At 39.3% G+C, this 24,322-nt stretch overlaps 1 protein-coding gene across 3 annotated transcripts in view; it reads left to right on the plus strand.

Annotated features, from left to right (window-relative positions):
- The first annotated feature begins 2,319 nt into the window (after nucleotides 1–2,319).
- COMMD10 (COMM domain containing 10) overlaps nucleotides 2,320–24,322 on the plus strand; it is a 212,669-nt gene continuing 190,666 nt past the window's right edge. The window contains exons 1-4 of one of the 3 annotated variants that reach the window (XM_054511188.2): nucleotides 2,320–2,448; nucleotides 3,793–3,883; nucleotides 11,889–11,999; nucleotides 13,863–14,018. In XM_054511188.2, coding sequence (XP_054367163.1) covers nucleotides 2,408–2,448; nucleotides 3,793–3,883; nucleotides 11,889–11,999; nucleotides 13,863–14,018 — 399 coding nt within the window. In that variant the 5' untranslated portion in view covers nucleotides 2,320–2,407. Of the gene's footprint in view, nucleotides 2,449–2,593; nucleotides 2,842–3,792; nucleotides 3,884–11,888; nucleotides 12,000–13,862; nucleotides 14,019–24,322 lie in introns of those variants that run through there. The other 2 variants (XM_045891298.3, XM_045891307.3) reach the window with 2 other exon arrangements.

Below are 24,322 nucleotides of genomic sequence, written 5' to 3' on the forward strand. Positions count from 1 at the left end.
TGAAGGAACTGAGGAGGTAAATTTCACTAGAGATTCCAAATGGTTTTAGCTGGTTAGTGGCCCTACTTCAGGCAATGAATGAAGACAAAGGGAAATTATTCAGAAGTCGAGGGAACTGGGGCCCTTCTAAAATTATGCCAGGTAAAGTAATCTGTGTTTGTATCGGAGACCTATAATTTATGTAGATTCACATACATCTTTTTCAGATACTGCACAAATTGGGGAGTGTGTGGAGTGTTGTGGAATTAAATGTATTTGTATGTGTTCAACACACTGTATAATTGACTCAATTATCCATGTGGGGATTATTCACTTTTAATTTGCAATCTGCTTCTCCTTTCAGTTAGGATGTTTTTGGGGCTGCTCTAGGAATGCCAACTAATTTAAATAATAATTTAAGTAAAACATAATTAGGTAAGAAAATTAAATTCAATCTTTTGCCAGCTCCCGAAGATTCTACAGCTGAAATGTAATGCTAATTCACTTCCTATTTTTTTCACTCTCCAAAGCTATTTTACTATCACAGGGTTTTATTGCTTTCCATAGATTATTGCAATAATTCCCTGTTTGACTTTCTGCTTACGTCTTTCCAATCCAATCATTCTGCTGACAGTAAGCTTCAAAAGACAAAACCCAAAAAGAAGACAAAAAAAGAACAGCGGCTCTCATCACAAAAGTTTCCCTACTTGAAAACATTAATGACTCCCCATTTCTCACTAGCTCAAGGGCACCTGCTGTAATCTATCATTCAAGATCTCATGCCTCCTGCAACAGAAAGTTTTCCTGATCCTACCCCCGGGGTTTTTACCACTCTTTTCACGTCTGAATCCCTGGAATGCCCTACATGTTTTTCTCTGAGGCATACAAAGGTATTCGTGAACCCACGTTGGGTCCTTGCTCTACTGTGAGATTCTCAATGGCAGTCTCTGCGGGGATGACTCTCCCGTATTAAGCTGTACCTAGCTCAGCACTGGACAGCAGAGGGGCGCAATGAAACCTGTCCATTTGAACTGCCAGCAAACCCTGAGGGCAGGAATTTTGATCTTTTGCATCCCAAGTGCCTAGCACAGTATCTGGTATACAGTAGGTGCTCAATGAATACCGGGATACAGATACAGGAAGGGCTGATAGCACAGTGCCAAGGCTGGAGCTGGTGGCATGACCTCTCCTGCGGATGGATGTGTGACATCCCCGGGCTGCTTTGGGGGAGAGCTTTCCACTGCCTGCCCCTCTGTCGCACAGGCTAGACACTGGCTGCGGTGGTGTGCTTAAACTTTCTGTTAAAAAAAAAAAATGTGTATGTATAGGTACACGCACCTAAATATATGTTTATGCATGCCGACGACATAGAAATACATATCCATATCCAGATATATGTACAGTTGACCCTGGCACAACACAGGTGTGAAGTGTGCAGGTCCACTCATGCTCGGATTCTTTTGATAAATATAGTCCAGCACTGTCGTGTATTTTCCTTAGGATTTTCTTTCTTTTTTTTTTTAATAAATAAAATCTTTTTTTTTTTTTTTTTAAGATTTTATTTATTTATTTGAGAGACAGAGAGCACGAGAGGGAAGAGGGTCAGAGGGAGAAGCAGACTCCCCGCCGAGCAGGGAGCCCGATGCGGGACTCGATCCCGGGACTCCAGGATCATGACCTGAGCCGAAGGCAGTCGCTTAACCGACTGAGCCACCCAGGGGCCCCTAAATCTATCTTTTTTTTTTAAAAGATTTTATTTATTTATTTGAGAGAGAGCACATGAGAGGGAGGAGGGTCAGAGGGAGAAGCAGACTCCCCGCTGAGCAGGGAGGCGGATGCGGGACTCGATCCAGGGACTCCAGGATCATGACCTGAGCCGAAGGCAGTCGCTTAACCCACTGAGCCACCCAGGCGCCCATTCCTTAGGATTTTCTTAATAACATTTTCTTTTCTCTAGCTTACTTCCGCTTATTTTATTGTAATAATATAGTATGTGATAAATATAGCATACACAATGAGTCCACCGAGTATGTTATCGGTAATAAGGCAAGGCATCCGGTCAACAGGAGGCTGTTAGTACTTAAGTTTTGCGGGAGTTAGAAGTTGCGTGTGGATTTTTGACTCGTGGCACGGTGGGCAACCTTAAAGGCTAGTTCTTCAAGAGTCAGCTGAGCATGTATAATAAGCAAATAGATAAACATAAATAAGTTATGCAAACAGTCTTCAGGCAGAACAGAACAGTGACAGGGGCGGGAGGACAGCGAGGAGGGCTCCTCTCCCCTGGAGGACCCGGGACAAGACTCGGTCCTGCGCCCGGAGGCGGAGGCGGAGGCGGCGCGGCTTGGGCCTTCCGGCTCTCCGTAGGCCTGCCGTCATTGGCTGCGCTGGAGACAGCTGACCGGCGGCGGCAGGCGTGGGAGCGTCGAAGATGGCGGCCACCACGGCGCTGATCCTGCCGGAGAGCCCCAGGTAGCCGCCAGGGGTGGCGCGGACGGGGCTGCGCCCGGACGCCCCTGCTGGCCGTCGCCTCGGCTCCGAGGCGGGGCCCGGCCGAGGGGGTGGGCGCGGGGCTGGCGAAATCGCGGTGCGGCCCCGCAGGAGTGCCGGGGGCTGTGGGCGTCTCACCCTGGCGGGGGTTCACCTACGTGGGGCTCCGGTGCGCCTGGCCGCTGGGGTCAGTAGGACGGTGTGTGGTGTGTGTCACCGTGCCCGGAGTGTGGGATCTGAAGAACCCACGCCTGCCTGGAGTGGTGCTGAATCACGTGCAAAGCTATGCCTTTCTCTGGTTTCAGCTCTCTCGCTCAGGCCTGATCATGAGAAAGGCTCGCAGGGGTGCCGGACGGTCGCTAATCCCTAACACGTGTCAGTATCCCTTTTCACTCCAGATAGAATAGTCCTCAGGCCGGGAGTTGGGGGCTGGTCACAGTACCTAGCCAGAATTTGGTAACGTGGCTTTTGATTTCATTTTATTTATTTTTAGTTCATTTCTGCTTATGGTAGGTAAGGTCGGCTGCCCAGGGTGGTGATACAAAGTTCTCTCCTAAAATGCAGTTGTTTGAATAGAAATGACTCCCATTTCATGAAAAATAAATACTAGTGCAGGTAGTGTGCGGATGCGGAAAAAATGCTGAGGTGTACCGGTAAATAATTGAAGTTGGAAAATAACTTCCTTGTCCCTGAATTGGGCAGGAATCTTGTTGAAGAAGAGAGTTGTCATTTCAAAGTTTTTCCTTCTGTCTGGATGCCTTGAGTTCTGATGGCCATTTCCCCCGGTCACATCAGTGTCCTGGTTAACACTCACCACATCAGGAAGCCATAACCAGTAGTATAATTTAAAGTTGATTATTACCATTGAATCACGGTTTTAAAACAACTGTGTACTGTTACCCCAAATGATTCTGTTATATATATATATATATTCCATTATCTGCCATGAAGCATTCTTTTCTTTGTATTTTGGTGTCATTGCCACGTTCCTCCTGCCATTCTTTCCATAGTTCCTCTCTGGGTTAAGTGGGTATTGAATATTCACTGCAGAGTTAATGCCGTTCCTCACAGAGTGCAAACTTCCTCTAGTAGCTCACCTTGCCCCCAAAGAAAGAGAAACTGCCAAATGCAGAAGTATTTTTGGGAGGCATCTTTTTGGAAACATCCTACCTCCTTTGCTGGCCATCATCTGTTCTTCTTCATAGCAATCGGAGTTGTTGAAATGGAAACTTTGAGACAATAGCAATTGTAGACAAGTGTACTTATGGCAGGAACAGTTCCACTTGGAAAACTCATTTTAAAATTTTGTTTTACAAATTTATTTAGCATGAAAAAAGCAGTGTCGCTGATAAATGCAATAGATATAGGAAGATTTCCACGATTGCTCACCCGAATTCTTCAAAAACTTCACCTGAAGGTTTGTATTTTTGCATTTCTATAGTTTCTATACTTTCTGTACTTTCGTGTGATTTCTTGTGATTGCCCTGAAACTCTTTGTTACTACTTGAAAAGCTTTTTCCGAAGTATAGTGTTCCCCAGCATGTCCTTGGCTCTCTAGAACATTTTGTGATGTCCCATGGTCAAAAGTTCGGGAAATTCTCTTTTCATTAAAGTTAATCTTTTTTATTATGGAACTTTTCAGAGTGTATATATTATATATATATTTTTCAGAGTGTATTTTATGGTAGTGTTTACAGTAAATATTTAAGGGTGAATATGGTGTGCAAGATTTTCCAAACGTGTTTGACCTTGGAACTGTGGTATCATGGTGTATATTTTGGGACTCAGGTTCTGTGTAACATGCTTTGGGAAAATTCTGATTTCATTCTTCCTCTTAAAAATAATGCTAGCCAGCACCCAATATTTAATCTTTCATTTAATCTGCCTCTTCTACTTTTATTTCAAGGATGTGGTTATTTTGGACATATTGATGTTTAGTGATTCACTGCTTGGTCACTATTCTAAGTTAACTTCTGAATCCAACACATGTTGATGGTGCACCTAGTATCTAGTAACTGCTCTGCCTGGTGGTGCCAGGCATCACCATTAAATGAGAAACTGGACTTTTTTTAGTTTTTATTTAAATTCCACTTATTTAACATACAGTGTAATATTAGTTTCAGGTGTACAATATAGTGATTCCGCACTTCTTTACCACACCTGGAGAACCTGGACCCTTTCCTCTTCTTTTTCCTGGGAGCCAGCCCCCCTCTGAGCCCTTTCTTCCCCTGACATGTCTCTTAAATCCAAGTTCTCTTCATAGTCCTAGTTCAGATCTTTAACATCCCTGCCATAGACTACAGTAACTGCCTTCAAACTGGTGTCTCTGCCGAAAGCCTTCTCCCTCCTATCGCTGCTTCATAATGCTAGTCCATTTATCTCTCCAAATATTTTTTTTCCTAAAAAGCAAAAACAAACCAAAAAAGCCCAATTGATCATATCTGTACAGTGTTTAAAGCCATCATTGACTTCCCATTGTGCCATGGGGAAAAAGTTGAAAATCTTTAACATTGTATTATATTATAATAACCTTATAATAACAGTATAATATGGCCACAAGCTATATTATTCCCACTTTGCAAGTGCTCCAGTCACACTGGACTGTGCTCTTTTGCTAGAACATACTGTGAACTTTTCCAACTCTATGTCTGTGTGTATACTCTTTCCCTTACCTGCAATGTCTGTCTTTCCTTCTATAGTGAAAAAACTATGCATCTTTCAAGGATTTGGCCCTCTTGCTCTCAGCAGTTTGTTTTTTGTGCTTCTAAAACACTCAGTTCATTGTCACCTCATTTTAGTACTGCATCGTATTTGTTTTATTTTTATTTTATTTATTTATTTATTTATTTATTTATTTATTTATTTATTTATTTTTAAAGATTTTATTTGTTTATTTGACAGAGAGAGACACAGTGAGAGAGGGAACACAAGCAGAGGGAGTGGAAGAGGGAGAAGCAGGCTTCCCGCTGAGCAGGGAGCCCGATGCGGGGCTCGATCCCAGGACCCTGGGATCATGACCTGAGCCGAAGGCAGACGCTTAACGACTGAGCCACCCAGGCGCCCCTCGTATTTGTTTTATGATGACAAGGTCTTTCGCTGACCTTGAATACCTTGAGTATCATGTTTTAATTATCTTTACATTTCCCATACCTAATACCTTGGTGCTTATGCAGTGAGCGCTCAAGATCTATTCTTGGAGTTAATTCTTTGCCTTGCATGGAAAACACAAAACAAATGCAGACCCTCTAAATTCCTGGCTATAAGGAATCTGTGAGAGAGATGGAGAGACAGGAAGAACTACTACAACAAACTAAAAGCAGCTGCATTTGTGGTATTTGTGATTCACAGTTACATTGCTCCCTCTGATACAGTTTGAATGGTTTTGTATTATTAATTCATCTGATCCTTACAGCAACTTTAGGAAGTAGGTGCTATTATCCTTACTTTATCCACGAAGAAACTGAGATAGAAACCAGTTAAATAATTTGTCCAATATCATACAGCTAGTGAGTAAGCGGCCTGTTTCCAGAATCCATTCCTTTAACCCATTACAGTAAACCTCAGGAAAGAGTACAGAAAAGTATATTAATTAGTTTAAAAGTGAATGATGTAGGCAATCAATACAGAAGTTCTGCTTTGATTCTCTGAGCTGATGGCTGCCTTCTTACACTTATTTAACAACATGGGACAAAAAGCTCTTAGATATATCTTTTTTCTTTATAGTGAGGGAGGATAGGACCTTTGTAGGAAAACTGTGATATGCAGTTTGTCTTTGACCCTCTCCATCTAATCGAGTTGTGAATAAGTTAGCGTCTATCTTAGAGTAAGTGGGTGGCCAGAGCATTCCACAGAGGTGCTTAAATGCGATGCTGTTAGTGGTAGGGTAGTGGACATGAGAACGTGAGGTTGTTGACAGCTGAAGCAACTGAGAACAAAAACATACGTAGGTGCTAACTTGCCTGCTAAGAAAGAATGTCAGGAAAGGTGCAAATTTTTTTTCCTGGACAGTTTCAGGGAATGTTCTTCTAGAGGGGCTCCTATTGTGATAAGAGTTCTTATCAAATAAAGTTCGCAGTGACATTCAGGATCTGCCAGCTTTCTCTTATGTACTCTTGGTCTGTTAAGTGGGCCTTTGCCTTGAGACAAGCAGAGCCCTTAGAACAGTGAAACCTGGCATGGGTAGATGGGTGAGGAGTTTTAGGGGTCGGGTTGCTGTTCTAAATGTTATCAGCTTGACACTTTAATTTGCTTACGGGCAGAGGATATCTGTTTTTGTCCAGACTGGTTCCTTGGATTCCCTAGATGGAATAAACATACGGAAAGTAAGCTGAGGTATAGAATATGGGTGTGCCTGAGCATGAGTCTGGGAGTCCTCTTTGAACTGGTCATCTTCTGGCTCATCCTAGCATATAGAAATACTTGGGAAGTTTTTTTGGGGGTGGGTTTTACAATGTGTGGAGGGTGCTGTTGGCATTTAATGCCCAGGAACTAAATGTCTTGCAGTGTGCAGAACGGTCCTGCCCAAATTGCCCTGTCCAGCCTCCTAATAGAGTCTGCACTGGAAAACACTGACAGAAGTCAGAGTAACTTCCATAGCTGAGGACTTAGAGATAACAATTTATGGCCTCTGAGTTAAAAAAAAAATGGCTTTCACAACTCATGCAATTAAAAAGACTCATGTAGAGATGATGGACTCTGAAAAACAAACTGAGGGTTCTAGAGGGGAGAGGGGTGGGAGGATGGGTTAGCCTGGTGATGGGTATTAAAGAGGGCACGTTCTGCATGGAGCACTGGGTGTTATGCACAAACAATGAATCATGGAACACTACATCTAAAACTAATGATGTAATGTATGGTGATTAACATAACAATAAAAAATGAAGAAAAAAAGCCTCATGTACTTTGCTCCACTGGAGAGATTTGTAGGTCATCACACAAAGCCTGTTGATCTAACTGTGCTGTATATCTCATTCTGAAAGATTAGTTCTCTGGATTTCTGGCCATGGCAGACTAGACCCAGCCAACTGGGGGATGAAGAAATGCCTGTGATGGGCATGTAGGTGGTTTCAGGAATCGACGGCTGATCATGGAATGAAGTGGGAGAATTATGAATTAGACACAAGAAATTGAAATGCCCAGAAATCTGAGGGTTTTTTTCTGAAATGAAAAATCATCAGTGGGTCTTAGGAGTTTTTTATGATACTGTACCACAGAATTCTGATGCCCATAATTGTGACCTGACTCATCATAAGAAATGAGTTTAATCTGATATACTTTGTTTACAAAAGTCTAGAATGGGTGCTGTACATTTCAGAAAGATTGCTTTCAAAAGTTTAAAATAAAAGTTCTTTTATTTGATAGATTCATTTGTGGGTACCTCTGTTTTCCCCCATTATGACACACAGCGAAATCTCATTATGTTAACATAAAGGACAATCACAAGTGTGAACCCCAGCCTATAGAAATGCCTCAGAATTTTTCTTGGCTGTTACAACATATAGAGGGTGCTGCTGGCGTTTAATGCCCGTGACTTTAAATGTCTTGTGTGCAGGAGAGTCGTGCACAAAGGAGCATTTGTCCTGCCTATTAGGACCAAAAAGAAAAGGATAGTTTATCTAATAAATACATTTATTTTGTAGTTAATTTAAGATGTAAGGCTTCTTACAAATTGTTTTATTGGATAAGAATGATATATATACACTTTAAATTATGGTATTTGCAGAATACTAGTACCGTGCATTCTTTCACGGAGGTCTTTGTGTGTATGTATGACTGTGGACGTGAGTCAGAGCTTGGGCTCTGGACAGCAGGCCTCTCTGCCTCTAAATCCCTGCTCTGAGTTTTTAAAATCTAATTGCTTTTGTAGTTATTTAGATAATATCTTCATAGAATAGAGGACATTTCTCGGGCGCCTGGGTGGCTCAGTTGGTTAAGCGACTGCCTTTGGCTCAGGTCATGATCCTGGAGTCCCGGGATCGAGTCCCGCATCGGGCTCCCTGCTCGGCAGGGAGTCTGCTTCTCCCTCTGACCTTCCTCCCTCTCATGCTCTCTGTCTCTCATTCTCTCTCTCTCAAATAAATAAATAAAATCTTTAAAAAAAAAAAAAAAGAATAGAGGACATTTCTCATTTTCTAAGGAATGGGACCTGATTTCTACTATATGTGAAACTAAGGTTAGTTCACTCATCATGCGTATTAAGAAAATGAATTCTTCAAAAAAAATAAAATAAAAAAGAAAAGTTGGAACAATGGATTTTTTTAGTTTGCTTTTTTTGTGCCCTTCTCGTTCAGAATTCTTAGACTGCTTAATTTAATCATCTTAATAACATGTTTTAAATTTCATAGTTTATGAATAAGTTTTTGTTTAAGAAATTTAAGTAGTGGGGCGCCTGGGTGTCTCAGTCGTTAAGCGTCTGCCTTCGGCTCAGGTCATGATCCCAGGGTCCTGGGATGGAGCCCCACACTTGGCTCCCTGCTCCGCAGGAGGCCTGCTTTTCCCTCTCCCACTCCCCCTGCTTGTGTTCCCTCTCTCACTGTCTCTCTCTGTCAAAAAATACATAAAATCTTAAAAAAAAAAAAAAAAAAGAAATTTAAGTAGTATGGCAAACTGAAATGCACCCTTGGTTAACTTTGGCCCTCCTTCCATCTTAATTCTCCCTTGTATTAGTTATCTATTGCTGAATTACAAATTACCCCAAAACATAGCACCTTAAAACAATAAACATTTATTATACTCATAGTCCCTGTAGGTCAGGAATTTAGGAGTGGCTCCACTGGGTGGTTCTGGTTCGGGGTTCTCATGAGGTTGCTGTCAGATGTTGTTTGGGCTACTGTAATCTGAAGGTTTGGCTGGGGTTGGAGGATTTCCTTTCAGTATGACTACCTGGTGGGAGGCCTCAGTTCCTTGCTACTTAAGCCTTTCCTCCTGATTTGGAGGTTGGCTTCTTCCAGAACCAGTGATCCAAGAGAGGGAGGTGTGTCCTTTCTATGACCTCGCCTGGGATACCGTATAGCTTCACATTTACCACATTCTTGTTAGAAGGAAGTCACTAAGTATGGATCACATTCCAGGGCAAGAAATTAGGCTCCATCTTTTGAAGGGAGGAGTGCTAAAGAATTTTCAGTTATCATAAAACCACCATACCTTCCCAGAGGTAGCCTTTGTTACCAATTTGGTTTTTATTGCAGATCTTTTTCCATGTGTTAATAAATACAGATATGCATACACATGTCCGTACACATAGAAATGTGTAGTTTGTATGTTTTCATATACCTCCTTCACTTACCGCTTTTATCAGAGATCATTTCATGTGAATCCTTGTAGTACTACCTTGTATTCTTTATGTGTTTTTCATTTCTGCTTGTGTGTGTATATATATTTATGGCCTACTCTCTTTAAACATGTAGAAAAAAGTCATTTTTCATTTTAAAATTTAAGTTTCTTGGACACATGCTCCCTAATTTTATAAACCTGGGCCTTAATTTTTTCCCATTGAGAGGATAATAAAGAATTTGTCTCTTTTACCTTCTCTTTTACTCCCAGATATGTGTGGGTTGCTTTTGGTAGACAGAAATAAGTGAAATTGCTGCTTTTGTGGAAGCGAATAGAGGTATTTATCTACCCAAGGTTGTTTTTGGAGCAAGGCGTTGACTATATGTTTGGAATTTTGTGTATAGCTGTATTCTCTGTTTGCTCTTTTGCTCCCATATTTTAAGCTCCACCTTATTTTAAGGTTGCATGCCTGGTGTTCCAGTGGATGGGGGAAGATAAATATTCCCTCTACCACTTCACTCCAAACCACTTTATTAGTATAATGCCCTTGAAAATCTTGAGAATGTCTCTCTCTCTCTTTTTTTTGCGGTATCTTTTTAAAAAATCTCCCTTCCTTACATATACTGGGGACACTGAAGTTTATTTTTCTACCTGCTCAATCACTATTACTATTTTGTCAAAGCAGCTTATTTGATGTATGTTAAAAGGAATCAGATTGACTAACTTGGAAGTTAAATTATAAATATCCATTGAATTTAATGCAACATGTGGTTCAGTGATTTTATATATATATATATATGTATGTGATACTGTTATTATATTCCTCATATTGATAAACTCTGGTACCATAGGTCATTATTTCAAGAAGATGTATGGTAGTCAAAGAAATTCTGAAACTTTTAAGTCAAAACATTACTCTTGAGGTAAGTCATGAGCATTTTGGCCAAATTGGGTTCCTGATTTTCTCAGTCATAAAACAGGTAATAGGGGCTGTTAGTTCTGATGACTGGCCTCCCAAAATATGCTAGCTTCAAGTTCCGATGCTGCTTTGGTTCAACAGCCATGTAGGTGTACATCATCCTAAGCTGTCAAGGCAGGGGCTTGTGGAACTTCTGAAATTTCTCCATATTGCTGTTAGGCGGAGGCAGCCATAGGGAAAGGTGTTTTTAGTATGTGTGGATAGAGTAGTTATTTTTATTTTAAAGTTGTTCTAGTAGTGTACATTTTTCCTACTTAAAACCAGTGTCTTTTTTTTTTTTTTAAAGATTTTATTTATTTGACAGAGAGAGATACAGCGAGAGAGGGAACACAAGCAGCGGGAGTGGGAGAGGGAGAAGCAGGCTTCCCGCCGAGCAGGGAGCCCGATGCGGGGCTCGATCCCAGGACCCTGGGACCATGACCTGAGCCGAAGGCAGACGCTTAACGACTGAGCCACCCAGGTGCCCCAAAACCAGTGTCTTTAGATCAAGGAGATTATTTTGGGTATGAAAGAAAGGAGACTAGTCAGAGGTTCTACTCAGATGGCTAACTATCTTCTTTGATATATTGGTTATAAAATTAACGTGCATAATGTGGAAGTTTTGGAAAATATAAAAATTATAAAAAAACTTAATTTCCTGCTTTATAGATGCTCTTGTAATAACCCACATTTTTGCAGAACTCAAAATGAAAATTACTTGAATAACTATTTGTTTTTAGATGCCTTTCTAACTAGAGTATTGTGTACATGAGGACATGAACAGTCTTTCTCTGTAGCACATAGTAAATACTCAGTAAATATATTTGAGGAAGATGGACATTAGTATTAATTATTGTTAACATTTTGGGGTTTTATCTTCTAGTATTGTTTTTTCTAAATGTCCATTTCTTTTGGTATTTACTATTAGTTTCCACCTCCTGTAAATCATAGAACTTAAAATATTTTTTTTATTTACAATGAGCTTGATTTGGCATGATCCAAATACCGAATTGTACTGTGATTTTGAGATACTGAAATTTACAAACACATCAGTTTCTTTCACCTTGGATTCACTTTTTCTTTCAGTTTCTCATCCATGTATGAATACATGAATCTTCAGGGACTCTTGTGTCGAGTGTCTTAAGTTTTGAATACCTGAATATGTCCTAATAGCTTGCTTTTTATGTTGTAGGCTGAGAACAGTTTCAGTGAAGAAGAAGAAGAAAAACTTCAGGCTGCATTTTCTCTAGAGAAACAAGATCTTCACCTAGTTCTTGAAATAATATCGTTCATTTTAGAACAGGTATTCTGAGTGCCCCAAACTTCCTAACCATGGTTTGTTTACTGCTTATTGTGTACATGAGGACATGAACAGTCTTTCTATGATAGCTATAACATTTTATTTCTTCAAAAAAAGTATACAGATGGAAGCTATGAATATATTCTAATTCAGAATTTTAATGTAGTAAAAAAAACATTGAATGTATGGTTTTTTCCCTACAGTATTGCATTCTTCAAAAGAATATGAATGTTGAGTAGCATGAGTCAAGTACTTGACAGCATGAATCAAGACTTCATTGACTTGAGGGTACCTGGTGGCTCAGTCGGTTAAGTGTCTGCCTTCAGCTCAGGTCATGATCTCAGGGTCCTGGGACTGAGTCCCACATCGGGCTCTCTTCTCAGCCAGGGGTCTGCTTCTCCCTCTCCCTCTGCTCCTCCCCCTGCTCATGCTCTCTCTTTCTCTCTGTCTCAAATAAATAAGTAAAATCTTAAAAAAAAAAAAGACTTCATTGACTTGAGACGGATATAAAACATTTTCATTCGTTGTTACTTGGTATGATAAGTTGGAGAAACAAACACCTTTTATTTAAGAACTTTAATGAGTGATTTTGGGGAATTTCTTTAGGATGATAAATAAAACATTTAGAAGAGAAGTAGTTGTCGAAAGGCCTTTTGTCATGCTAGTTCTTCCTACTGAGCCACCATTTTGCTTCCCTTGCTTTTGTCTGTGTTCAACGCATTAAGTTTTTGTTCAAGTCCCATCTCCCTTCACTGCCGCCACAACCCTTACACTTGGCAGTCTTCCCCTAATTTGGATGCCTTTTATCCTTGGCTCATCAGAGTGGAGCACATCATTAATCTTTCATCATTTCCTGTGTGTCAACCTTCCCTAGCTTTTGAATTTTTGAGGGACCTATCATATCTTTAGCTCATCTTCTATAAACCTAGCACATTGCTGCACTTAAAACAGGGTCTCTGTAAATTCCTGAAGGTTGACTTGGTAGAATATTTGTGAAATAAAAGTTTAAATAGTACTGTAGCTTCATGAGCCTTCTAGTGAACAGATACTGGTAGGAGGACAAGCTCCCGGGCATCTACTCCAAACAGCCTTGTACAGATTACAGATCATAAAGACGACTACTGTTCTTAACCCTGGGAGTTTTCAGTAGTAATTAAGGATGATCAAGTAGGACAGAGCAACATGGGGTTTACGAGAAAGTTGTTCGGAACGATGTTAAGAAAGAACAGATGTTATTAGAAATGTTTATAAGATTTTATTATATATTACCTAGGAAGTTGGTAGATGAAGGTCGTTTTGAGAAAGTGCTTCTTGGAAAAATTTTTGTTGTACATTTCTTTGTTTTTTGTTTGTTTGTTTTAAAGATTTATTTGTTTGGGAGAGAGAGAAAGAGCATGAGGGGCAGAGGGAAAGCGAATCTTAAGCAGACTCCCTGCTGAACGTGGAGCCCGATGCGGGGCTCGAGCCCACGACCCTGAGATCATGACCTGGGAGCCCAAGGGAGATACTTAACCGACTGAGCCACTCAGGTGCCCTGAGACATTTCTTTGAAATCGTTAAGTGAAATAAGGAGATGATATTTTAATTAGGGTACCATTTCCATAGCTGAAGCAGAGAAGAAGTTTTTCCATTAAGTGGTCTTAGGATTACTTAAAACACAGGCAAAAATGGAGAAGGGTAGCCTGAATAATTTAGGCCTTTTAGCCCTGCATCTTCCAGTTGTGTGTATCATTATTGCTAAAATAAAAAAAAATCTACAATAGAAATAGGTGCTATTCTTTTGATTTAAATCATTTAAAGATAATTTTGTATTTGGTTACGATCCAATACTGGGGCTACATGTGCTCTTTTCCCCCTCTCGCATAGGCAGTGTATCACACTGTGAAGCCGGCCACTTTGCAGCACCAGTTAGAGGCCCTTCATCTCAGACCAGACAAAGCAGAAGCGTTCAGCAACGCTTGGTCTTCTATGGGTCAAGAAACTGTTGAAAAATTCAGGCAGAGGATTCTTGCGCCCCACAAGGTATGGGATTCTCCTACCTCCCCGATGTTTTTCAGTAAGAATGGCAAACACTGTCGTACCGTGAGGGTTTTAAAGGTGGTAATGTTTTGTAGAGAGGTAGTCAGGAAAAAGAAAGAGTAGACACAGTATTCCTATAAAATTATTTCCAGACATATTGGCGACCACAGTGTGATTTAGTTTTAGTTGCCAGTTTAAAATTTGCCTCTGTGACTTCAGAATAGGAACGAGACAATCCTTTTTTTTGTTTTTCTGAGTACGGGGGCAGAGTTGGTTTTTCTTGTTAACTGCATACCCGTGTGTAAGACTTGTGACATTTTTACCGAATCCCGGGATTTTTTTTTTTTTTTTTGAATTCTATTTATTTTTTTTATTCTTAAGTTAATCCCCATACATTACATCATTAGTTTTAGATGAAGTGTTCCATGATTCATTGTTTGTGCATAACACCCAGTGCTCCATGCAGAATGTGCCCTCCTCAATACCCACCACCAGGCTAACCCATCCTCCCACCCTCCTCCCGGGATTATTTTGTCTTTGTGTGTCCATGTCAGTGCCTAGCAGAACGTACTCAGTATTTCTTGAGCAGCAGTTAGTGAACAGAGTGAACGCTGTGGGACAAATATAAAATAACAGCATTTCCAAGCTCTTCAGTAACCTTTAGTCAGTGGAAGTAAAGAGGATCATAGAGTTTTTGACCTTTTTCTCTTAGTAGGTTCTATCACATAACTGATTTTCAGGTTTACAACCCACTCTGTATTCCTGGGATCAGTGTCACTTGCATGTGGAATATCATCCTTTTTATATGTTGCTATTTGACTTGCTAATATTTTGTTAAAAATGTTGCCATCTATGTTCATGAGAGAGATCAGTCTGTGGTTTCCCGGTGATGTTTTTGGTGGGATCGGGGTAAAACCGGCATAGCAGAACCAGCTGGGAAGTGTTCTCCCTCCTCTTCAATTTCCTGTGAGGATTTGTGACGGGTTCGTATTACTGTGCATTCTCCCCAGCGTCTGTGGGAGCGCCTGTACCCCGTCAGGACTTGGTATTGTCCGTGGCTTTTATCAAAGCTATTCTACTAAGGTTTGTAGTGGTATTTCGTGTTTTTAATGTGTGTTTTACTAATAACAGATTATGTGTATGATCTTTTTATGTGCTTACTTGTCTCCATATATCTTCAGGGGTAAAACTTCTTTTCACATCTTTTGCCTGTTATTTCCACACTTGGACAGATAAGGAAGTTCCATGATAGTAATCTAAAGGATAGTCTCAGGTGTAAATCCTAGCATATGGAAATGCATGGGAATGTTTTTATTATGGGTTGTTAAAATGTGGGGAGGGTGTTTGTTTTCCTTCTGTTGACTCTTTGAGTTCTTTTTTTTTTTTTTTTTAAAGATTTTATTTATTTATTTGACAGAGAGAGACACAGAGAGAGAGGGAACACAAGCAGGGGGAGTGGGAGAGGGAGAAGCAGGCTTCCCGCGGAGCAGGGAGCCCGATGCGGGGCTCGATCCCAGGACCCTGGGATCATGACCTGAGCCAAAGGCAGATGCTTAATGACTGAGCCACCCAGACGCCCAGACTTTTTGAGTTCTTTATATATTCTGGGCATGTGTCCTTTCTCCAGTGGGGTTTGCAGATATTTTCTCCTCATCCATAGCTTTCCTTTTTATTTTCTTGACAGTGGCTTTTGCAGAATAAAAGCTTTTAATTCTGATAAAGTTTGACTTATCAGTTAATTTCTTTTATCGATCCTGCTTTTGGTTTTGTATCTAAGAATTTATAGCCTAATGCAATGTCATGAAGATTTTCTCTTTTGTTTTCTTCTTTTTTATAGGTTTGTGTTTTACATTTAGCTCTAAGATCCATTTTGAGTTAATTTTGTGTAAGGCGGCCAGATTAAATTTCCTTTTTTTCTGCATAGAGATGTTCATTTTAGATGTTCATTTATACACGTGCAGAATAATTTGTTGATAACATCCTTTTGTCACGGAATTCCTTGGCCCCTTTGTCAAAAATCACTTGATGTATTTGTCTGGACTCTGTGTTTGGTTCCGTTGATCTCTGGGTCTGTGCAAATACCATACTTCCTTCATTACTGTAGCTTTGTAGTAAGCCTTCAGATCAGGTATTGTGAGTCTGCTAACTTTGGGTCTTTTTTCATAATGGTTTTGCATATTCTAGTTTCTTTGACTTTCCATATAAATTTGAAAAGCAGCTTTTCTAGATCTACAAAAAAATGTAGCTGGGAGTTTGATTGAGATTATGTTTAACTTATATAGCTATAGATCATTTTGGGGAGAAATGGCTTCTTAGCAGTACTGAGTATTGAGTTAACTCTCCATTTATTTAGGTTCTCTTTGATTTCTTGTATCAGTTTTGTTCATTTTTCAGCATACAGATCCTGCACATAATTTGTTAGACTTGTGCCTAAAAATTTCTTGTTTTTGGAGTTGTTGTAAATGGTACTCTTTTAAAAATTTTGGTTTTTAATTGTTTATTGCTAGTATGTAGAAACACAATTGATTTTTGTATATTGACCTTGTATTCTATGACCTTGGTAAACTCGTTAATTAGTTATAGCAGTTTTTTTTGTGGATTCCTTGTGATTTTCTTTATAGATAGTTATGTTGTCCATGAATAGAGACAGTTCATTTCTTCTTTTCCAGTCTGTTCAGCTTTTATTTGTTTTGTTCGGCTTTTTATTGTTTTTATTTGCCCTATTGCCCTGAGTAGGACTTTTAATATGATGTTAAGTAGGACTCATAAACCCAAACATCCTGCCTTGTTTCCAATAATTAATTAATTAAAAAAAGATTTTATTTTATTTTGAGAGAGAGCGAGAGAGTGAGTGAGCAGGGTTAGGGGCAGAGGGAGAGAGAGAGGGAGAGAGAGAGAGCAGCAGACTCCCCCCTGGACAGGGAGCCCAGTAGTTTATTTTTGCTTTTGTTTCCCTTGCCTGAAGAGACACATCTAAAAAAAATGTTGCTGTGGCTGATGTCAAAGAAGTTTACTGGCTGTGTTTTCTTCTAGAAATTTTATGCTTTCATGTTTCACGTTTAGGTCTTTAATGCATTTTGTTTCATTTTGTGTGTGGCCCAAGAAAGTGGTCCACTTTCATTCTTCTGCATGTTGCTGTCCAGCTTGCTTGTCTCCCTATTTATTGAAGACCCTGTCTGTTCCCCATTGTCTATTCTTGCCTCCTTTGTCGTAGATTAATTGACCATATAAGCGTGGGTTTCTTTCTGGGCTCTCTGTTCTGTTCTGTTGGTCTCTGTGTGTGTTCTTGTGCCGGTCCCATCCTGTTTTGGTTACCACAGCTTTGCAGTATATCTTGAAATCTGGAAGTGTGATACCTCCAGCCTTGTTCTTTCTCCTTAAGATCACAGCAAACATTTCTTGTGTTTATTGTGGGCAAAATACTCTACTATGTGCTTTGCATCTTGTAAAACCTTTGAATGGTCATAGTTTGTGTGGAAAATGAAATTGGGGCTTAGAGGGATTAATAACTGGTTCAGGGTCATGCAGCTGAGCAGGTGGCGGAGCTGAGATTTGACGCAGTCGTCATGCTCCTGTGCCATCGCAGGCTATTTCCACCTAGATGTTAGCGCCACAGTTTTCCTGTGACAGGCACAGTTTTTTTTGTGTGCAGGCTGGTTTGCATAGTTTTGTTGGTAGGTACGGTATTTTTGAAAAGGAAGAAGATAAGACCTTATAAAGTGTAACTGTACCATGTCCCCCCCAAGTGGTCTGTGGTGAAGCTGACATGGGAATCAGATCTGTTTCTGAAGCCTTGTTCCTTTTAATCACGCTGTCTTCCTTTTGGGCTCTGATAAGTCTTTAGGCAATGTGTGAAAACAGAGCCCGTCATTTAAATTGCAACAAACATAGATGGCAGAGACTTCTTAGGTAATGAACCAAAGGTGTATTTATAGTGACTGTTGTTTTGGGTGATTTAGGGGCTCACTTGCCTGAATTCCCCATGCAGTGCTTGCAGTGTTACATCTGTGGGTAATAATTCTCAATTCAAAGAGTCAGATTCAGTTAAGTAATATGTTAAAAATCGTAGGTGCTTATTTTTAATTTCATTTTTATTTATTTATTTATTTATTTGAGAGAGAGAATGAGAGAGAGAGCACATGAGGGGGGGAGGGTCAGAGGGAGAAGCGGACTCCCTGCTGAGCAGGGAGCCCGATGTGGGACTCGATCCTGGGACTCCAGGATCATGACCCGAGCCGAAGGCAGACGCTTAACGACTGAGCCACCCAGGTGCCCCCTTAATTTCATTTTTAAAAACACCCTGGTTCGTCTTTTATTGTTTAGATCCAGTAAGTGAGAGACAGATTGAAAACTGATCTTAGTGGTAGCTTTTTGCCAGATATGATTGAATGATTGAAGGGATTGTAAAATCTTACCCCATCTTTTTTTTTTTTTTTTTTTTAATATACTTCATCTTAATCTCTCTGGAAACTTGAGACTGAAATGTCACCACCACTTATTTGCATTTTGTTTTCTTCCCTCTTATCAGCAGTATCCTCTTAAGAGGTCTTTCTGTTCCTTTTTGTTATAATGCCTCTGTTACAACATTTTTTAAATTGTGAATTTCCCTTCGGACAGATCTTAAATCCTGTATTCAATTTTACTCCTAAAATTCTGTTTAGAGTTCTCCTACATATATTCCTACCCTATTAAATGTAAAAACTTACCTTTCAGATATTATTGCTGGATTTGTCTATTTTCTGAGACCTTGAAGTGACAGAGCTGGGATTTGACACAAGTAATCACAGTTCTAAGCCGTTACGCTGTAACACCTAGGTGTTAGCTGCGTGATTTTTCTGTGTCCTGTGATATTAAAGAATATTTTTGTATTAATGATATAATCCCCACCAAATAATTTTACATTCCGAGTTAACTCTGCTCCTCAGTAACAGATATGATGATGAGAAATAGATGTGAGGCATATTTTAAGCCCTCTTAGTAGCCTGCTCTTTTTCTTAAGATGCACTTATATGTTTGTTAGGGAGTTTTAAAATATATATTTGACACTTAAATTTGTTCGAAGTAGGCTTAATGTGAATTTCTCCTATTAAGAGTGTTCTTAACTTTACCAATTATGTGGCAAATGTATTCATAATATTTACACATTTCATTGTACACTAATGAAATTTCATCGTATCTTCTTGCAGGTTCTTGAGAAATTTCCACTTAAAAGTGGATAGCTAATGTTTCTAAGATCATAATGTTCCAATAACATTCTTTTTTTTTTTTTTTAAGATTTTATTTATTTATTCATGAGAGACCTAGAGAGAGATAGGCAGAGGCAGAGGGAGAAGCAGGCTCCAGGCAGAGCAGGGAGCCCGATGTGGGTCTTGATCCCAGGACTGTGGGATCACAACCTGAGCCAAAGGCAGACGCTCAACTGACTGAGCCACCCAGGCGCCCTGTTCCTATAACATTCTTAAAAATATATCCCCTTTAAGCCATTATAGTACAATTTACTCTATTGTTAAGTGTAACGCTAATTGTTTGCTTCAATTATTGTTAAATACCTGTTTTTTGTGTGGAGTCTAAGAAATTAGACATTTGGATTTGATATTTGTAAAATTTACTGTATTATTTTGCTTTAGCGTTTTCTTTAATATCCATAATATTTCATTTCTTTTGGAATTCTAAGGATGGATGAATAGCTTTATATAAAGAGGGCAGGAAAAGCATACTTCATGCAGCTGAATCTTGAAACAGTATATAGCTGTAAATATGTATTTGAACACTTCTTCAGGATTTAAATACTTCTTAACATTGTCATCTGCATTTATAGGAAAGGTATTTTGTTGTAATTATATCCCACATGTAAGTCAGATTTCTGCCTCTGTTGTTACTTTAGTTGTTGGCATGTTATGAATCAAGTGAAAGGCATATTTTTTCCATGTGCAGGGATTGACTGAATATAAATGTTTATGAGGTTTAAATGCTGCTAGATTTATTTATTGTCTCTTATTGAAATATGATTTACCTGTCGTAAAATGCACAGATTTTAAGAGTTCAGTTTATGAGTTCAGAAATTATGTACACCCATTTCATCACCATCCATAACAAAATAAAGAAAATTTTCATCGCCTGGAACATGCCTAGTGTTGATTCCTCCATTCTTGCCCTCACTTTTCTATCACTGTAGATTGGTTTTTGTCTCTTCTTGGATTCAGTGTAAATGGACTCAAATAAATGTGTCTGACTCCTATCTCAACATAATATTTTTTTGGATTCATTCATGTTACTTGTATCCATCATTTTTTTTTGGTCACGGGAGTAGTAGTTCATCCTATAAAAATATCACAATTTGTTTATCCATACTCCTGTTGATGGACCTTTGGGTTGTTTCCATTTCTGGCTATTGTGAATAAGGCTTTTGTGAACATTTGTGTACAAGTCTTTTTGTGGACATATATTTTCTTGGGTCAGTACCACTGAATGGGTTTGCTGACCCATTGAGCCAAATCTGAGGCTTTCTTTTTTTTTGAGCAACCCATGCTTCATGGATTGGGGAAACTCATATAAATGTGAATCTGTCGCCTTGTGTGGTTCCCGTCCTAAGTGAGTTGAATTCCCTTAACTCTTGTCTGCTTTAAGTTGTTCTCCAGTGCTTTCAAATCATTGTTTTAAAAATACTTTGTCTAGCGGTGCCAGGGCGGCTCAGTTGGTTAAGCGTCTGGCTCTTGATTTCGGCTCAGGTCGTGATCTCTCAGGGTTGTGAGATCAAGCCCCATGTCGGGCTCTGCGCTGAGCAGTGAGTCTGCTTCAGGATTCTCTCTCTCCCTTGCCCTCTGCTCCTCCCCTACTCTCTAAAAAATAATAAAAGAATAAAATATTTTGTCTAGTGGTTATAATTTTTATTTTTAAAGAGTGTAATGTGATATAAACTGTTTCCTACCATTATCAGATTAAGAACTCTAAGTGATTATTTTATTTTATTTTATTATTTTTTTAAAGATTTTATTTATTCATTTGAGAGAGAGAGACAGAGAGAGTACAAGTGGCGGGGAGGCAGAGGGAGAGGGAGAAGCAGGCAGAGGTGGGGCTCGATCCCAGGACCTAGAGATCATGATCTGAGCCAAAGGCAGACACTTAACCATCTGAGCCACCCAGGTGCCCCATAAAGGTGATTTTTTAAAATTCTAAATCTTATTCTATCCCCCCTTTGCTCCAGATCCACCAAAGGCTTTCTATGTGTTTTACAATAGAAGTCAAATTTCTTATGATTGCTTTTAAGGTTCCTCATGATCTATAACCTCCTTAGTCCACTACCTTATCTTGTTGACTTTCACCTCTTAACGTCCTTCACCTGCCTGACTTTGGTCACATCCAATCTCTTTACTTCAGAAGCTCTTCTGGAGGTTTTTATGGCTGGCTCCCTTTTTTCAGCTGTTTGTTCTAATGTCACGTTTGTCATTGAGTCTTGCCCTGATCATCATAGTGAAAAAGGCCCACATGTCTCTATGGTACTTTTGTTCATTTTTTTTAACATAACATTTATTCCCATCTGGCATGTTACATATTTTGTTTATTTTTTAAATTTTCTGTCTCTTTTACTAAACTGTAAGCTCCACAAGAGCAATTGTTCACTATTGTATTTCCGTTACTTAAAATAGCCCTTGGGGGATAGTGGGTTCTTAATAAATAGTTGTTGAATGAGTAAATGCACAATATGTCTGCTTTACAAATTGTGCTATTTTGAAGTGCAGTTTATTAGGCTTTCTTATAAAGAAGGATATTTGTATTTATTGGTGGAAAAAGAACAAATAAGGGGGTATGGATTATATTTTTTTATTTCCTAGTACTTATTTATTTATTTTTAAGAATTTATTTATTTAGAGAGAGAAAGAGAGAGCACGAGTAGGGGAAGAGGAAGAGGGAGAGGAAGAGAGAGAATCTCAAGCCGACTCCACGCTGAGCGCGGAATCTGTCACGGGGCTCAATCCCATGACCCTGAGATCATGACCTGAGCTGAAACCAAGAGTTAGACACTCAACTGAGCCACCCAGGAGCCCGTATTTCCTAGTAGTCTTTTTTTTTTTTTAAGTTTATTTATTTATTTTAAGTAATCTGTACCCCCAGCGTGGGGCTCGAACTCACGATCCCGAGATCAAGAGTTGCACGCTCTTCTGACTGAGTCACCGGGCACCCCTCCCAGTGTTCTTTTGTGTTTTCTCTTTGGTTCTACTTCAAACCTTTTGTGGTTCATTTATTTCATGACTCTTGAATTTTGCTGGAATACTTGACTCAATCATTTACATTTTTCCCACAGAAGAACAGCTTTAGCTTGAAATGGAGATTCCCCAGGAAAACAAGGTGATGTCATTAGCTGAATTGCAGCCATCAGTTTAAAGAGCTTTAGATCTAAGAGACCCGTAATCAGTCTTATTTGAAACAGAAACATGTTCTCTGCTTTTTAAATAATTGCCTAAAGCCAGAACCATTAACAAATTAAAGATTTTACTAATGCCAAAAATTGTGCTGTTAGCAAAATTACTCTTATTATGTGCATAGTATTCACAGATCGCTAAATCGAGTTGATGTGCTTTTTCAGACTGTTGCCAATTGTGAGAGCATTAGTTGAATGACGTTTCAGTGTCCTCAAACTTGTGCTATCATTTTCATATGTTCTTAGTAGGTAGCAGGGACCAACAGTTTGAAGGATGGTTCATTGATGTTTTCCCTCATCACTTTACAGCTTGGTTATGAAGACCATGATCAGGTATTTTGGGCATGTCGGTGAGTCAAGGAGTATGAAGTTCCATGCCACCCTAGCAGTGAGACTAGGTTGACTTTAGTGGCATCGGAACTTTAGGATATAGGTTAGGGAGTATCCCTAAGTTGTGATATTTGTAATCAAGCATTTGTACCTCTTATCTTTTCATTTCTTACTTAGTGGTGGATTGATTGGGTAGCTGTAACTACCAAACAGTTTTCAAAGTGGTTTTACTAGTTTACATTCCAGCCAGTCATTTTTTTTCACATAGTGGTCAACACTTGGGATTGCCAGTCTTTTAAATTTTAGTCCTTCTGATAGGTGTAAGGATAGTGAACATAAAGATGTTGAATATCTTTTTATGTGTTTATTGGCCATTTGTGTATCTTCCTTTGTGAATGACCTGTTCAAATCTTTGCCCATTTTTGTATAGATTTCTTTGTTTTACTCTTATTGAGTGATAAGAATCCTTGATATAGTTTGGATACAAGTCCTTTGTCAGTGTATGTATTGTGACTATTTTATCAGTCTGTGGCTTGCCTTTCCTTTTTCTTAATGGTGCTATTTGAAGAACAGAATTTCTGATTCTGGCGAAGTCCAGTTTATAATTTTTTTCTTTTATGGTTAATACTTTTAATGTTCCATCTACTATCTTTGCCTATCCCAGGATCACAAAGATTTTCTTTTGTGTTTTCTTCTAGAAGTTTGATGGTTTCAGCACTTACATTTAGGTCTGTGATGCATTTTGAGTTCATTTCTGTGTTTGGTGTTAGGAAGGGGTTGTTGTTCATTTTCTTTCTGTTTAGATAGCTAGCTGTTCCAGCATCATTTACCTTGGCATCTTTGTCAGAATCAGTTGATGGGTCTGCATTTCTGTTCTTTTGCCAGTGGTACATTATCTTTATTGCTGTGGCTTTATAATAAATCTTGAAGTTTGGTGGTGTAGCTTTTCCAAATTAAAAAAAAAAACAACTGCTTTGGCTCTTTTATGTCATTGCCATTCCATTTAAATTTTAGAATCAGCTTGTCAATTTCTATAGAAAGCACCGGCCGGGTATTTCATTGGATTGTCCTAAATCTGTAGATCACTTTTGCTGGAACTGACATTTTAACAATATTAAGCCTTTCAATTAATGAACATGGTATATCTCCATATACTGGTACCTTCTTCAGTTAATTCCAGTAACTTTTGTAGTTTTTCAATGACAAGGATTTACACAGATTTTTTTAAAAGTGTATCCCTGTGCTATAGACTGAATGTTTATGTCTTCTGAAAATTCGTAAGTTGAAACTTAACCTTCAAGGTGATGCTATTAGGTGGTGGAGCCTTTGGGAGGTGATTAGTTCATGGGAGCAGATCCCTACTGAGTGGAATTAATGCCCTTATAAAAGAAACCAGAGAGAGCTGCTTTACCCCCTTCTGCCATGTGAGAACACCAAGAGAAGTCAGCAGCCCTCAACCCACCATGGTGGCACACTGTGAGAAATATTTATTATTATTAAGCTATGTAGTCTATTGTATTTTGTCGTAGCAGCTGGAACAGACCAAGACACTATGCTT

Source organism: Mirounga angustirostris, unplaced genomic scaffold, assembly GCF_029215605.1.
Source record: "Mirounga angustirostris isolate CCGP_5_RB_7025 unplaced genomic scaffold, mMirAng1.0.hap1 SCAF_7, whole genome shotgun sequence".
NCBI lineage: Eukaryota > Metazoa > Chordata > Mammalia > Carnivora > Phocidae > Mirounga > Mirounga angustirostris.